Raw genomic sequence first — 16,997 nt, 5'->3', positions numbered from 1 at the left:
TCGCGGCATCCCATTGGACAAATGTAGGTCAGTCGCTCCTCCCAGACTTTTCCCCATGCTAGGGCCGCGTGAGACGCGAGTAAAACAACACGCGAAGGAGGCCTGGCGAGATCCCGCGGATTAGCGCAGGCAGCTCCTGTAAGATCTAGAGATCAAATGGAATCTGCCCTTGCATACTGAAAAATGAAAACAAACATCTGCGGGCTCCCTCCTGTTTAACTGCACGTTAAAAACGCCCACGTGTGCACTGGGATGCGTTCTTTGGGCCCCACGTTATATGAAGAACATCCATATTTTCTAGATGTTCACGCATCATTAACGAATCTGGTAAAACTCTGTCATTCCTTAACAGGGTACGGACTGGGATTAGATGAGAGTGAGTGCTAGGTTTAGGCTTAGGAAAAAGGAAGGCTTAGATTTGGTTCAGTGCAAGTGAAAGGGATCTACAGCGTCCAAGTCAAGCATTACCCATTTTTGTGACAAATGCATCGTGAAAAGGTGAGCTGTGTGCAGTCCATCCCAATAGTAATCAAAATAACTATATCACAGCTGGCTCTAACAGTCATAGCCTGTTCTGCTTTAGAGGGTGAAGAAGACAATCAGAGAAGATGGCAAAATTAAAGAGAGGACCTGCAGACCTACTCATTAATATGTAGTTCATGCTTTATTCAGCACACACACACACACACACACACACACACACACACACACACATATATATATATATATATATATATATATATATATGTATGTATGTATGTATGTATATATAGTATATACTCATCTGTGCCCCATTCATTAATCTCTAATAAATGCTGCAGCAATACCTGATGAAGCAACGTGTGTTAGTCTTACTATTTGTTAGTAAACCTGGACCTAGCTACTGGCTAATCATGCTGCTATACTGTCATTTCACATTTAAAACTCAACTGATTTTATATTCTTTGATCAAACCAGGCGAGATACTAGGCCTGTAGGATATGCCCTGCATCACACGTAATTCTATAAGACAAACAAAGTGTACATTAAATTGCTTCGACACCACAAACCGTTTTTAAAGCACAGCAATAAGCAGGACATTACACTGTAGTGTGTGGGGATTTCACAGCCTTGTCTACTTCCACAGGGCACCCTGAGCAGCTCTTTACATGGGTCTTTTATCGCCATCTAGTGAACATCTTGGGAGTTGCAATTTGCACTTTGGATTATTATTATTTATTTATTTTTTGCAGTCTTATAATTGATGAATTTTAATAGAGGTTTTGCTTGTGGTTAAAAGCTTGACGACCACCAATAAGACACTGTCAACATTTTTGTGATGAGTGCAAATCTTATTTTGTTGGGACCGAGAAAGACTGCACGTAAAGGGCCCATATCCTACCACTGAGCCGCTTTACGGTTATGTGGTTTTACGCAGTATAAACAGTCATCATTTATACTTACATGACCATTCTGCAACCTTCTACACCTTAATATTAAACATGTTGTTTTTACATGCTGGATATAGAGTGATATATGCAAATGAGCCCTCTTCTGACTGGCTACCATGCATTGCTCTTTAAAAAAAAAAGCAGTCCAAGCTGAAACACCCCTTATAACTTTAGTGAGAATGGGAGGGGCTAAAGGGCTGAACACTGAATAGGATATATGCAAATGACTTCACAAAAACAACGAATTCCAAACGCTGTTTTCGCAGTTTAGTTTTGATATATGGACTGTATGGGCTGGGGAGCAAATGGTATGTTTCACAACATCTATATGCTACTATTTAAACCTGTTTAAAATAAGCAAGAAAAACGTTTTTCATGATATGGGCACTTTAAAGCCTTACTCTTTCATTGTGCTGGACCAAGAGAGAAACCCAATAAACAGACGGCTCTGTGCTTCTATCCCTGCAGGCATTCTGCCTCTAAGTATGGCACTGCAGAGGGCATGTGCCAGCACATGTGAGTGGTAAACAGCCTGAGACAGGCAAGGCAGAGCTCCACAGCACCAGGTGCACAACACCTGGTCAGTCCCCATAATTTGAAATTTATAAATTATTTAACCTCTATGCTGAAAGGAGGCACTTAGCTTGCCACCTCGATTTTGATTCCAGGCCTGTTTATCATAGACTGGATCCTAAAAATAATATCAAACTACTTTGATGACATTTTCAACTTTTTATTGGTTTTCTGCGAGACTCACCATTTCTGTTGACGCAGGAAAAAGAAAAGAATAGTTTTAGTATTTATATTTCATATTTTAGTTTACTGAGATTAAAACATTGGGACAGAGGAGCTAAGTAAATTACTGAAATGTATACAATAGTGTTGGGGGAACTGTGCTAAACTGGTTAAGGTTAGACAGAGCAAAATGGGGTAGAAACAAAGAAACGAAAAAAAAAAAAAAAATCACATTGATACATATATTCCCCTCATCTTACAACATACACACACCCTCCCACAAAGTACAAATGATTAAAAAAAACTGGAAGAATAAAAAAAAACCAAACAAAAACGACTGATACATAAAATATAATACGCATTTTACAGTACGGACTGGTTTCTCCACTCTTATACCAATCCATCTCAACCAAAGATATAACACTTGTCATAGAAATACCTACAAAATTACATATTTAAACCAAAAAAAAAAAAAAAAAGACATTAAACACACGGAACATGGCATCTATTGCGCTATACTCTCCCCTCCCCATCAGTTCTGCAGCAAATTTCATGATTTAAAGGTTTTGAGGGTTCACTAAACTCATCAATTTCGCATAGTCAAGATTTAGAAACCTAAGTGTCTTAGTAAGTGTTGTCCTTAGAGAATACAGTTGTTCTTTAACAGCAACATGAAGTTCCAGGGCAAGTATTTGTATAATTGTATAAACAAGACCAAAAACAAGAAAGAGGGGAGAGGGGTGGGTGACAATAAAAACACACGTCCACAAGGAACATAAAGCTACATATATTTGAGAATAATGAAAGACTATACTGTTGAACTCTGAGTAATAAGGGGGAAACTAAGTCAGAGAAAGATTGTTACTGTTCAGATTAGTTCACTCTTACTGGTTCGCATCCATTATCGCAGCACAAAAAAGTTACGAAAATACATAATGAATGCATTTTTAAAGGATAGAGATGCTACCATAACAACAAAGGTGCTACCAAAACAGTCTCATAATCTAAAATATTCTTCCCCTTTGGAGAAACCATGTTAGAGATCCATGTCTTTAATGGATTTTTTTTCTTTATTTTTCTATTCCGGTTCTTTTTTTCTTTTAGGTACAGGCTTACTGTTCAGTTAACCAAGTCATTTATTATAAGAGGCACTCCCTTGGCTGAAGCCAGAGACCATGTGCATAATGGGTGTAGGTGTCTGTGAACATGTAGTGGATTCAAAGCAGATTTTTCCACTACGCCTTTCACACATTTCGCTCTGGCTCTCAAAATTCATCAGTTTGAAAAGGTCCTATTTTCTTCAGGATGAAAATATTTAGTGCCGATATACTGCAATGCCTCCTGCTCTTGCAAAATGATCCTCTCCTTTCTGGGAATAAGTTCCCTTTGGTGATGTTTTTCGCCCTACACCAATTCGTCGGCAAGCAAATATGTGCCGCTGTAGTAGGGTGCCATTCCAGAATCGTGAGGGGCAACGGGGGCAAGAGAATGACCCTTGCGAAAGATGCCGAGCTCGATGGCGGAGAGCTGACAGAAGCCTTCGAGAGCGTTTGCCACAGACGACGCACCGCAGACGAGCTCGACAGCCATGTTTCCTTGGGGGGTGTCTCGTCACACGGTGGACTGAAAGGGTTATCCGTCGTGTGAAAGTGGTGGAGGGACAAATAGGACACGGAAATGACCTTAGGGGGATTACCAAAGATCTAAGACCTCTGAACCGTAACCGGCCAACCCGCCATGTACCGCCCCCTACATTAATTGTAATTCCTCCAGTATATTTGGCCCATTTAAGCTGGGCTATCCACTTTTTCACTTTAAGCTGATGCTGAAGCCTACGTTTCTTTCTTTTTATAAATCTATTCCTTTGAGCATTTTCAAAATTGGTGAACTCCCTCACCAGCTGCCCCCCACTGACAAATCTAATTTTTTTCTTTTTTTTTTTTTTCTTTTTCTGGACAACATCAGGCATTGGAACGACTGGATGTTGGAGGTGCGGTGGCAGCATCGGAAAAGAGGACTGCTGTTGCGGCTGCTGTTGCTGCTGCTGGTGTTGAGACAGTGAAGAGGAAGAAATATGGACATGAGGAGGCGCAGAATGAATGGGGTTTCCCGTAACCCCTGAATAAATTTGTTGCCCCTTTCCAGTTACTGGGTGTTGATGGGGGAGGGGCCCTACAGTAGGATGCGAGTAGTGTGGATGTTGGGAGTGTGAAGGGGCACTGGTATTTGTATTATGAGCTGATTCAGGTGTGTAGAAGAGAGGAGAATAGCCAGCAGGTTGAGAGTGAAGATGCTGCGTATGGGAGATAGTCGAATGTGTCTGCTGTACTCCATGGCCTCCGCTGTCCGGAGTCAGATGAAGTAGAGCATTGGTGGCAGCTTCACTTTCAGTTAGGGATGTGGTATTTCCACTAGATCCACTTCCTGTTGTTTGGGTGGCTGGTCCAGCGCGTGCCAACCCATGCTGTGATAATCTATGTCTCGTCAGACTGTTAGAGTAAGCAAAGGCTTTCCCGCAAACCTCGCATGAGAAAAGTTTCTCCCCCCCATGCTCATGGATAGCTTGGTGATGGGCAGTCAAGTGGAAGTGATGGCGAAAAGACTTCCAACAAATTTCACATGTGTACAGCCTAGGAGGAGGCTGGTTCGATGTGCTAGCACCAGATTCTTGAGCTTTATCCTGAGGATAAGGGTAATAAGAACCAGTGTTTGTTTGACTGCTTTCTTGATTGACTGTTCCACGGTTTGCAGAAGACTTAGTTTTACTCCTCCTTGGCTTAAAATCCCCTCTTAGGTGCAGCTTTTCATGTCTTTTCAGACTTTGCGCATAGCCAAAATCTTTTCCACAAAGAGAACATTTGTAGTTTTTCTCCCCTGAATGAACAGTCTGATGTTTAGTGAGATGGAAAGGTTCTCGAAAATCTTTGCCACAGACATCACAATGGAATGGTTTCTCCCCTGTATGAACACGTTCATGCCTGCGTAGGGTCTCACGTCTGCCAAAGCCACGTCCACAAACAGTGCATAAATAAGGCCTTTCAGAGCCATCCCCACGAGCCCCATTCTGGTTATTTCTACGACGTTTCACACCCTCTCCAGGGATACCACCAGGTCTTGGTTCCCTCTTTTGTCTAGGCTTACGTGGCCGCTTCGGTTTGGCATCTGATGTGGCGTTTTGTGAATTAGGCGGCTGCTGCTGCTGCTGCTGCTGCTGAGCAGGATGAGACAAGGGCATCATGGATCCATTTATGCACTCTTCATTCCCTCCATTTCCTGCAGAAGTCGATGATGGGCCACTCATAGAGCCAAATCCAAGCCCTCCTAACAAACCCCCAATTATGTCCCTTCGTTCCTCTCGTCCTCCACTGGTGTTCATTTCAGCAGGCAAGACAGAGGCGGCAGCAGCTGCCGCGATTGCAGACATGGCACTACTAGTAACTTCATCTTCAGAGTCATCTAACAGAGAAGAGAGTGGAAGATGAGGCTGCTGTTGGTGGTGGTGATGTTGTTGCTGATTTGCAGGGTGTGGGTGAAGTGTTGGAGCCAAGGGAGCTTTTCTGAGGGCAGGGCCTGACATGTTGTTACTACAAGAACCATCTCCAGAATATGATGTCGGGTTACCCTGTGGCCGCCGATAGTCATCAACCCTGTAGGATGTTTGGTAGAGATCTCTTGAATACGCTGAATTATATTTCCCCTCCGTTTTGATACCAGCATTGGGATTTCCTCCTCTGTCCTGTTGATACAGGGCATCACAGGAGATTTCTGCTGCACTTCCTTCAGTTTTCTCATATCCCAAACCTTTTTCCTCTCCTAGACCTTGGAAATCACTTTCCACCTTGCCTTCTGAACTCACTGAGCTGCTGCCATCACTGCTTCTAGATCTTGATCCCCTTCCTGGTTTGTCACATGAGCCGGAGGCAGCATGGTTAAGCAAAGAAGTGCTCTCTCTAAAGCAGCGGCCACAAGCTGGACAGCGGTAAGGCTTATCTTCATGAATTTTCTCATGTCGAGTGAGAGATTCACGACGGTTAAAAGATCTCTCACAGGTAGAACAAGCGTATGGACGTGCACCCGAATGGATAACACCATGCTGAAGGAGATGTCCTCTTTTCTTGAAACCTTTACCACATTCATCACAACAGTAAGACTTGTCTGGACTTGGGCATGAGGAAGAAGCAAGGTCAGGGTTGGACTGTTGCTGATTCTGCTCATGTTGATGATGGGCATTTTGGTGAGGTATGCCATCCTGAGTTGAGTGAGGGAGACTTGTATCTGACTGATGCTGGTGGCTTGTATTAGGGTTTGGGTTAGCACTGCTATTGGGATCATTAACTTCTCCTTCATGGCTGCGTATGTGTCTACGGAGACTGGGGAGGTGTGTGAATGTTTTGCCACATTCTCTACAGTGATAAAGAGGCTCTGGCTCAGGCTGTGTAACAGTAGGAGTCATGGTGGATTGATTATCAGTTTTGGGCATCTGTGAAACATTTGTTACTAAAACAGAGGCAGAGTTTGAGGAGGGGGCAGAGGAAGAGGAGGAAGAGACAGTTGAAGAAGAGGAGGAGGATGGTGTTGAAGAGGAGAGGATGGAGGAGGGGTCACCACCAAGACCCCTCATGCCAACCCCTCCACCTCCTCCAACAAGGCCAGAAGACCCATCATGACCATGTGCACCAGAGCTGCTGTGACAGTTAGCAGTGCTTCCACTACTGCTACTGCTACCATCGGTCTTCCTCTGGGGGAGGTAACCAGCCATTGCTTTCTTTCTCCTGCTGCCGCTACCTCCGCTTCCTCCAGCCCCAGATCCACCGTCCCCCTTCCCATCATCCTTTGGGACAGAAAGATGAAGTGGGAGTGGGAGAGGAAGACCAGCTTCCTGTTGCATTAGAGAAGCTAGCTGATTGGAGGAAAGAACAGGGATACCTTGAAAATCAAACCCACCAAGAGGTGATGGCTGGGGCGCAGGGTGAAGAGGGTGGTGTGGGTGAGCATGGCTGTGAGGGTGAGACAATGCATGAGGTGGTAGCTGCTGCTGCTGCTGCTGAGGCTGAGGGGCTGGGTGTCCATGAGTGTGAGATGGGTGAAGGGCTGGGGGAGGGGCAAGACCTGTGTTTGAGTCTGAAAGACCAAGATGGTTATGGGGGCCCTGCTGAACTAGAAACTGTTCCAAGCTGGCATTGGCAGGTACTCCAGAGAGGAAGTACTGGTTGGCTGCAAGCATGCAACTGAATTGCTGGTGTAAACTTCGAGCATCTGACTGGGCTCCAACCAGTCCAGCCACTGTACTGCTACTGCTAGGGGCGTTATTGGATGTGGTGGTTGAACTAGAGGGAGAAGGTGATGAAGAAGATGGTCCAGGGGATGGCTGAGGCACAGAGAGGCCAGGGTGCAAGGGTGGTGGTGGAGGAGCAGATGTTACAACTCCTCCAAGTACTCCAGAACCACCACTACTACCTCCTCCGGCAAAATCAAATCGTCCCATCCCTGAGTGAAGTTGCTCCTGCGCTAGAGCAGCCTCTGCAGGATGAAAGGGACGTAAGAACTGTGGATAGCCAGAAGCTGAAGTCCCACTTGCACTACCACTGCTGCTGCTGCTCATCTTGCTAGACTTGCGCGAGCTTTGTGATGAAGAGGACTGAGTTTGCTGTGGGATAGGTGGGGGTGGTGCGCTCATTTTGGCAAAGATCGATGAAGAATCTGAAAATGCATTACTTCTCGATCCTTGAAGAGAACCTAAGCCAAGTCCAGACAGGAGTGTGCCAGAGGCCTCACCCTGTTGTTGCTGTTGTTGCTGAAGCTGCTGCTGGTGTTGAAGTTGAACCTGCTGTTGGTGCTGCAGCTGCCTTTCCAGCCCCAGGCCTTTGAACTGGTGAGCCTGGTGTCCACTAAGCATTTCTAAAATGTCCATAGGGTACTTTCCAAACTGGAACATTTCCCTCTCACTGTTGAGGGGTGTTCCTCTGGTTCCTTCCCGTTCCTTTTCTGCTGCAGTAAAAAGGACACCACTACTTAATTAACCAAAATGCATCAGTTATTTTAAACTAATCACTGACTGTCAACTAAAACTTACAAAAACCCAAAACTCTGCTACAAACTATAGTGTACGAACGTTTGTTTTTTTTTGGTTTGTTTTGTTTTGTTTTTTTAGAAGAAAAAGTATGTTTGATTCTCTGACTTTCTGTCCCAGTTAAATAAACATTTACATAAATGTAGCCCACCCTTATTGCAGTAATACATAAAGGCTAAGATTAAATAATGATCTATTATCTAAGTACATTTACTGAGCATAACAAAAGTATCTCATATGTTGTGCACATGCAATATGCAAAAGCACATCTACATGTACAACAATAAAAAAACAATACATTTTTTATTTGCTGCTCATAATAATCTCAAATCTTACCGGTGAGGGAATGTTCTCTTACTTATTTATGTCACAGGCATTCACAGAAATGGTCTCCATTTGTGTGTTCCTTAAAATGTTGTCTTTCCAATTCTGTTCAACTCAAAGTGATATGGTAAAAGGTAAGATTGTCCACTTGATGGATCTAAGTTCTTTAAGTCCTGGCTGGAAGACCACGAGCACAGAAAAGTGATATGACCAAGTTCTTCTTTCTGTCTGCCATCTGCAGCCTCACCTTAATTTTAAAGAGAGATGAACAGAAACACAGTTTAGCCAGGTGTTAACAACAACAACAACAACAACAAGGTGGCAAGACAAAAAGCACTGAATAAAAAAAAATGAGTGAAACACAAACACTTATCAGCAATCGGACGCAGTTGTAAAAGTCCACTTTGATTTTGTCCGTTTTTCTGCTAATTAATGCTGTTTTCTGATGTTTGATGTATGACATACGAACAACGCCCCTACATACAGCTGAGCAAAACTGGTAAAATTCAGAATCAAAGTACTGAATATCTCACAACATCAGACGATTCATGAACGCATTCTTCTTGATTGCGTCTTGACTGTAACTCGATGCTAAAAATAAATAAATAAAAAAAATAAAAAAAAAAAGTAACCGACCTTGTTTTGTTCCTTTTCGTCCTATTAAAATGCCAACAAAAGCAACATTACACAGTACTGTAAATGATACTGAGAAGTAAAGCGAATTTCCAGAGAGGAAACTTCCTTTTTATTTCTATTTTTATTATTCTGAACTGTTCTTACAGTTAATTTGCTGGTCCAGAATATGCCCACCGTAAATATGAATATCATGGATGGATATCTCGACCAAGTGGGCACAAAACAGAATTAAAATATAATAAAAACTATTGTTTAAAGAGGGAAAAGAGGGAAGGCGCTATTTTTGGGCACTATAGTATTAATTCTCCTTATCCATCAAGTACATCACTAAAACAGCTACAGCTGAAAGGCAGTTTCACGGCGAGTCGTTATCATGGTGTTCCAATACAGCTTATATATCGTCCAGCCCCTGGTCTGCACATGGCACTACAACTTGAACTTCAGCATGTCATGAGAACTGGGTTACTAGTGCCCTCCCACTAAAGACAGACTGATAATAAACAAAAACAAAAATAAATAAGCAGATTGCTAAAAGATCAATGGTACTACAGTAACACGGTAGAGAACATATTAAATAAAGTGGAGCATCCGCCTTGCATGTGTTACTGTTGTAATTATGCGCCATGCAATGGTAATTTACTGATAAACATAATGAACTGTATCAATACAAACGACCAGCATATGGCAGCTGGCGGAAGAAAAGCTTGCATCTCCATTTTTGACGTTTTCCACTTTTTGACATAATCTGAAAATACCTGTGACCCTTCGCATGTAAATTTAGTGATGAATGGAGTTAAAGAAAGGGGCCAAAACGACTTGGAAAAACGTCTGGTTCCATTTACTAGCACTAAAAGTAAAGTTTGTTTTTTCCTTCTCCTGTGAAGTGAACCTACCGTTTCGGAGAAACGAGGTTTTCTTCAGACAACAGCCTAGATATTTTTCACTAGCCCTCATTAGACGCTGCCACACCGCACCACCACGTTAAGTACCTTCTGATCTACAAAATACAAATTAAATGTGAAATATATCCCAGACAAGCGCGCCGTTCACGAGTCTACCGAAGCTGCATGCCATGCCCAAACTTAGAGGACTGAGGACACGGCACGCTGGCGAGAAGCCGTTCACACCAACCAACACAAGCCTCGAGCCAGACGGTCGAGAGAAGCGGGGTTTCTGTCCTGAGCCGTGTTTACTGAGCCCTGCGTTTGTTTTGATCGTGTTTGGCGTTTACACACACACACACACACACACCACCGAACTCACCGAGGGCTGCAGCGTCGAGTCTCTGACTCCAGCGGGGCTCCTCAGCGCGGAGGGTGGTTAACGAGGGAAGGAAGAGCCGCTCGCATCCCTCGAAAGCGCACAAATGCGTCTAAAAGCAGCGTCAATGACTGAAGCGAGCTTTTAAAAAGTTAAAATTGCACTCGCATCGCATTTAAAAAAACGTTAAAGTATCGTGTGTGCGGGGGGGGGGTGGGGGCGGTGGTGGTGGTGGGGGGTAGAGGGGAGGTGTCGTCCAAAGAGATGATTTTTGAAAATCGTACTTAGGCGATAAGAAAAAAGTGATTTTTTCCGGGCGGACAGTCCGTCGAGTGAACTCGGGCGCCCGCCTGGTTCGCTCGCTGGCCTGCAGGCTCCCTCTCTACCCTAGCGAGCCGAATAAAGACGGCGCTCCGCTTTCATCGCCGCTCAGACCAAACGCTCAACTTTTACGGGCACACGAGTCCGCGCTCAAAGCCCGACACCAAAGAACTTGTGCAAAGACAAAAGGGCGCCGAGGTGCGCGCGTACACAAAGGCGGCTTCCGATTTCAGGTTAGCGGGTCATTTTGCTCCTCATCCCGTCGAAAGCAGCGTCGAAGGCCTCTCCATCGGCCCGACGGCGGCTCTGTTGTCGCCCCGTTAACCAAACCCAGTTTCCGCTCGGTTCGCTGCCTAACGGTCACCCAGAGTCCAGCTCCTCGCCGCTCAGCGCCCTAACTTCGCCCAACCCGTCCTCCGCTCCAGCTCTCTGCGGTTTTAATCGGTATTATTGGCCGAACTGTTTTCCGCCCCGTGTCATTTTCTAGTGTCCCCGTCTTCCTGTGGGTGCTCAGGTTCGCTTTCACAGTGGTCGTTTCCGGCCAGTGACACAGTTCCGGCCAGTGTCGCAACGTAAAGTGTCCGACGCGTTTAGCTCGCAGAAGCTAACGCAGACGTAGCAGTAACTCGCCGAGTCGGATTAAAAGCGCGGCTGGGGACGTTTTCATCTGAATTCCCTGACAGAACACACACAAACAGACGTTATATCAGACAAGCAGGACCACATGAGGCAGACTGTGTGAAATAAACAGGCTCAGACGTGCGCGGAAGCCGCGGTAGCCTGGCGGCGGCTCCTCGCTCGCCAGCCTGTTGTTCGAGTTTTCCCGTTCCACCTTAAATGGCGCAGCGTTTACATTCTGGTGCTTGTTAACTGCCGTGCTGTTTTAAGGTGGAACGGGAACAAGAAGGCTGCGAGTAAGAAGCTGGCCTCCGTCTCGCGGACCCTGTCTGTTGTCAGTGCAGACCGGCCCAGTCGATAAACGGCCCAGAAACAACCGACGAGCCGCTAAGCGCTTAAACCCGCGTTCGGCGTCGCTCAGGAAGACGGGCAGTGTGAGGTGGACATGGACCAGGCACAGGTTTCCCTCTGTGTGTCGAGTGGTCCGCATATACAGACCCCCGGTTCGGCTGTTTGTCGCATATGCAGTCTAGTGTTTCAAACCGAGAGACCAGCTCGAGCGGCTGTGAGGGGAACATGGCCTCAGACGAGGGTCTGGGGCTGTGAGGGGAACACGGCCTCAGACGAGTGTCTGAGGATGTGAGGGGAAAGCCCAGTGCCACCGCTATGAAGCCATTTTACCAGCGCGCCGCCGCTGTCCCCCCCTCGGAGGTCTCCGTCGACCCTGCCCCTCAAAATGGCGAATGCCGGTGATGCCTCGTTCGCTTCCCAGTGGAAGTCGCCGACGAACACGCGCGATACCAGATTCCCTAATTTCGGTCGACGCAGCGGGAAAATGTTGCCCCACATTATTAGAATAACTGCACCGTTAACCCCACTGTCGCTCAGAAGCCCTCGCGTTTTACTGATAATCCCCGTAGACTGAAATACAGCGAAGGGCTTCTTCATCAGAGGGCATGTTCTGTTCAGAGCCGAGAGTTCTGTATAGAACCATTTCATCTTCAGGTTGATGGAGAATGTGTTCCACACGGTTCGGTGTATAGCATTATTATTTCTTTTGTTGCAGTATTTTATTGAATATTTCACGTTTTTCTGGGAATGCCAGATTATTAAATGATACATAATATACTGCATTTATTAATAGTAATGTCTTTATTTGATGAATACTTTTGAAATCCAAAGGTTTATGGATATTCATTTCATCCTAGCTTGGTTATCAATGTTTTACAGCTTCCTACTACGACCCGAAAATTCTCACATTGGAGTACTGGCATAGAATCATTTTATACATGTACCTGCAACAAAACTGATGATATATGAATGCAAACAGGGAGCCTAAGCAGCGTAAATCATGGGTTCACAGAAGACTAGTTTTTTTTTTTTAACGACTAAATATTCAAAAATGACTGCAAATAAGTTGAGGACAGCATCATTCACTTCATTTTTAATTATTCATGGTATTTTGCAGACGCTCTTATCCAGAGCAACTTACAATTTTGATTATTATTACACAGGTAGGCAAAGGCGGTGTTAGGAGTCTTGCCCAAGGACCCTTATTGGTATAGTGTAGGGTGTTTGCCCAGGTGGGGATTGAACCCCAGTCTACAGCGTAGAAGGCAGAGGGTTTACCTACTACACTATCCAACCACCTTCATAGTTAAACCATACACATATTCATCTTTCTAGGAATCATCTAAGGTTAAAGTACAATTCAGTTTGCTTTTACTGTTGTTTCCATGATGGTAAAAATATTAGTAGACCTGGAGGTGCTATTGATCTGATACCAGGTATCAGAATTGGGCTTATATAAGGGGAAAATTATATTGGAGTGAAAAGCTGATTGATCCAATCCTGTAACAAATCTAGACTGAAATAGCACACAGAGTGTAATGTGATGTTATTAGCTCTGTATTTCTTCCAGTGGGGTTGTAGTGTTTTAGTAGTTTGAGCATGATAGATACTTTTAGATACTCTGTCATTTAGAATAGCTAATTTTAAAGCATGGAAGTTGTCAAAGCACAAATAACGGATACTCAAGGTTTCAATTTCGTTATCGGTATCAGAAAAGAAAATCTGGTATCATACCATCTCTAGTTTATGGAGCCCTCCTGGTAAAATACCTGGCCACATCATATTAACGTGTGGGAACGAGATCCTAATGCGAGACCACAACTTTGTAGGGCCAGGGAATGAGATAATTAAGCCTTGACCACAGCTTAATAAGGCATGACTTACTAAGTCGTGTGCTGTATTTAATTATCTTGTTCCTGCGCTTCACTAAGTCATGGCCTTGCATTAGGATCTTGTTCTCATGCCTTAAAACCCTGTGGTCATGTGTTATTTTTCTTTACACAGGATGTCACCAGCAGGGCTCCATAGTAAGGAATGAGATCGTGCCTTATTAAGTCTAAATGAAAGCTCTCTTGAGTGCACAGCTTCCTTCATAAGCTTCAGATTGTCAGACGTAAAACTTCAGTGGCATTAACTGTGCTAGTTGCCTTCATGATCTAGCTCTGGAGTCATATACCTCAGTCAACCTAAGGGTAAACTGTCATGTAAGGTGTTTGAACAAAACAGATCCTTGTATGCACAGTAATTTTGCAACATGTCAGTCTAGTAAACAGCCTCCATTACTCTCCTTAATGAACAACTTAATCGTGACCGCGTGGCAGACGGTGGTATTTCAAAATGTATGCTGACGTTTATGAATATACAAATGTACAAATAAACCTATTCCTTGACAAGTGCATATGTGCAACACATAACATAAACAGCAAAGAGGTCTTCATTTATGGCTTGGGATAACAAGTGGTATATCTGTAATTTAATTATAGTGTAATGTGTGCATGGATGTTCACATGGGGGGATATAAAGGATGCAAGAATGGCCTTGGGGGGAAGCTGTGCTTTGTGGAGGTTGGTCCTTACAGCTCTCACTGTTGGTCTCCACTGGCAAAGAAAATACAACACAGGTCTTCCGAGGGTGGAAGGTCAGCAGCCAATGACTTTCTCTGAACATTATACTACGCACTGTTTACACTGTGTGTAAAATGTTGGAGCTGAAGCTGAGGGAGATGGAGGATGCGATGATCAATTCTATTATGTGAGTGCAGAACTGAACAAGCAGTGCTTAAAGGAGCCTGAATTTGTGGAGTGGAGTTTCTGTCCCATTTGAAGTCCTGCTGAATGCTGAATAATCAGAAAGAAAGTGTGACATGCTACAAAGTCATGTAACCTGATCCGAAAATAAGTGCCATTTTAAATTAATCTAAACTATGTTAGTTTGCACTGGAGGCACCAGGTAGCAAACTACTGATTTGGAATCATTTCCACCTGCGCAACTTTCCCCAAGCCGGAATCCGTCTAACTAAGGCCCTTCTTGAATCCCTTATGGCCCATATATGGCGTACCGCTGGACCACACAAACTAGATTCCATGCATTAATCAAATATAAATGCCAATGCTTTCTCCAAGAGTAGAGGAATGACCAAATCCAAATGCGCTTCACAATAAAGGTTTTTTTTTTACAGTGGACTTTGCACCTACTAATGGGTGGGCGTAAACTTTGTTATAACTTGGTGAAACAGTTTAAGCATTTTGGTAGTTCGTCAACTCCAATAATAGGGGCAGTATGCAAACTAGGCTACAGCTGAACTTACATTGAGCTGTTAAGAACGGATACAGCTCCAGAACAGGTCTGTGGTTACACGAAGCATTTAAAAGTGCTAGATTTGGGAGGCACTTGCAGTTTAGATGGGTAATATAGCAAGGATGCTTTACCTCTGACTTTCCCAATGTACACCAGAGGACCATCAGAGCCCCAGTGATTTTGTTGTTTCAGCTTCCAGTAGACCTTTGCATGATGTTTGATGTTATGTACCTCAAGCATTCTGGTAGCTGGAACAAGACAAGAAAATTGAGGTGTGGGTTGACAAGCAGGACTGCATCAGTTAATTCAGCAGTATGTATTAAAATATACATGAACATTATCACTACATAACATAGTAACACTACATTAAGGGTTGCAAATTAATTGATAACCATATGCTAATAAGCAATGAAATACTCATTATTTATATATTCATTAACTAAATACTTAAGTATTTTAAGTATTTTAAGTATATTAACTAAATACTTAAGTATTTAGTAATACAAATCCTTTTTGGCACCTTAAAATGTAAAGTAAAAAGATAATAGTGTGACAGATATTGTCCATGTGTGCATTTCATACATACACTGTTGTCGGAAGAAAATCTCCAAAATGGAAACTTTACAGGAAAAGGAAAAAACCTACTTTACTTTTAATGTAAGTCAATGGAACCAGATATTTTTCAGTCATATGGGCCGTTTCTTTTGGTCCATTCATCATGAAATTTACACACAATATAAAGAGAAACAGGCATTTTAAAATGAGATACAAGGTTCTCTTCCGACAATAGCAACATATTTAATTTCTATGCTTTTAAAGGCAGCCTGTGTTTTAAGCCTGACCAGTATGTCTACTTAAGTTTCCTCTTTGGTTCATACTTAAGTGTATTTAGGCTTCCCTCAATCATGAGTATAATTAGTATGATTATATGATTAGTATAATGAGTATATTAGTAGTGAAGATTGTCACTTTACTTGGAGAGGCAGAAAAAAAGTAATTATTGGTTAAGTAACATGAAGTAAGGACTAATTAATGGTGAAAATGTCAAGACATTTCTGAGTACAGGATCACTGGCTATGCGTGGAAGTGGTTCAAATACTATCTGGAGGATCGCTCTTATCAGGTACCATGGAGAGGGTCCCCGTCCTCTCTTTCCATGCAGGCTCTCCACTGGAGTCCCACAAGGCTTGGTGCTGGGTCCTCTTCTCTTTTCTCTTTACACTAGCTCTCTTGCTGATGCAATATCCTCTCGTGGCTTCTCTTATCACTGTTATGCTGATGACACTCAACTAATGTTTTCTTTCTCACTCTCCGACACACAGGTTTCCAGTCGCATCTCTGCATGTCTGTCTGACATCTCTTCTTGGATGGCAGCTCACCACCTGAAGGTCAATCCTAGCAAGACTGAGCTGCTACTCATCCCTGCAACTACAGGTCCTCATCATGATCTTGCCATGTCATTAAAGAACTCTCTGATTGTTCCATCTGCAGAAGCAAGAGATGTTGGTGTGATTCTGGATGGCCAGTTATTGTTCTCGACTCATCGCAAACCAGACTCGGTCATGCAGATTTCTCCTGTACAACATCCGGAGGACCCGACCTTTCCTCACTCGAGAGGCTGCTCAGGTGCTAGTGCAGTCTCTTGTCATCTTGAAGCTTGACTACTGCAACTCGCTCTTGGCTGGTCTTCCCATGCAGACCATCAAGCCTCTGCAGCTCATCCAGAATGCGGCAGCACGCCTCGTCTTCAATCTGCCCAAGTTCAGCCACATCACCCCACTGCTGCGCTCCCTTCACTGGCTTCCTGTAGCTGCACATATCAAATTTAAAACCCTAATGCTTGCCTACAAAGCCGAAAATGCACCAGCCCCTACCTACTTGATGGCAACCGTGAAATCTCAAACTGTACCATGAGCCCTTCAAGCTTTGAGTACAGCTCAGCTTGACCCGCCATC

General features: G+C 43.9%; 1 protein-coding gene across 4 annotated transcripts; it reads right to left on the bottom strand.

Annotated features, from left to right (window-relative positions):
- Positions 1–2,147: 2,147 nt before the first annotated feature.
- znf865 (zinc finger protein 865) lies at positions 2,148–10,673 on the bottom strand. Of its 4 annotated transcripts, none has more exons than XM_017718547.2 (3): positions 10,459–10,673; positions 8,572–8,806; positions 2,148–8,153 (listed from the first exon to the last, which is right to left on the bottom strand). In XM_017718547.2, exon 3 carries the CDS (start codon positions 8,098–8,100, stop codon positions 3,481–3,483), a length of 4,620 nt encoding a protein of 1,539 aa, XP_017574036.1. In that variant the 5' UTR covers positions 8,101–8,153; positions 8,572–8,806; positions 10,459–10,673; the 3' UTR covers positions 2,148–3,480. The 4 variants fall into 4 exon arrangements, with proteins under 4 accessions (XP_017574036.1, XP_017574037.1, XP_017574039.1 ...); XM_017718548.2 differs by having other exon boundaries at positions 2,148–8,150; XM_017718550.2 differs by having other exon boundaries at positions 8,594–8,806.
- Positions 10,674–16,997: the final 6,324 nt, after the last annotated feature.

This window comes from Pygocentrus nattereri, chromosome 1, assembly GCF_015220715.1.
Source record: "Pygocentrus nattereri isolate fPygNat1 chromosome 1, fPygNat1.pri, whole genome shotgun sequence".
NCBI lineage: Eukaryota > Metazoa > Chordata > Actinopteri > Characiformes > Serrasalmidae > Pygocentrus > Pygocentrus nattereri.
Note: the sequence above shows the minus strand (reverse complement) of the source record. Positions and strands in the feature narration are given on the sequence as shown.

Excerpts from the sequence above, each read along its gene's own strand:
- znf865 (XM_017718547.2), bottom strand. The coding sequence starts at position 8,100 with ATGTTCCAGTTTGGAAAGTACCCTATGGACATTTTAGAAATGCTTAGT.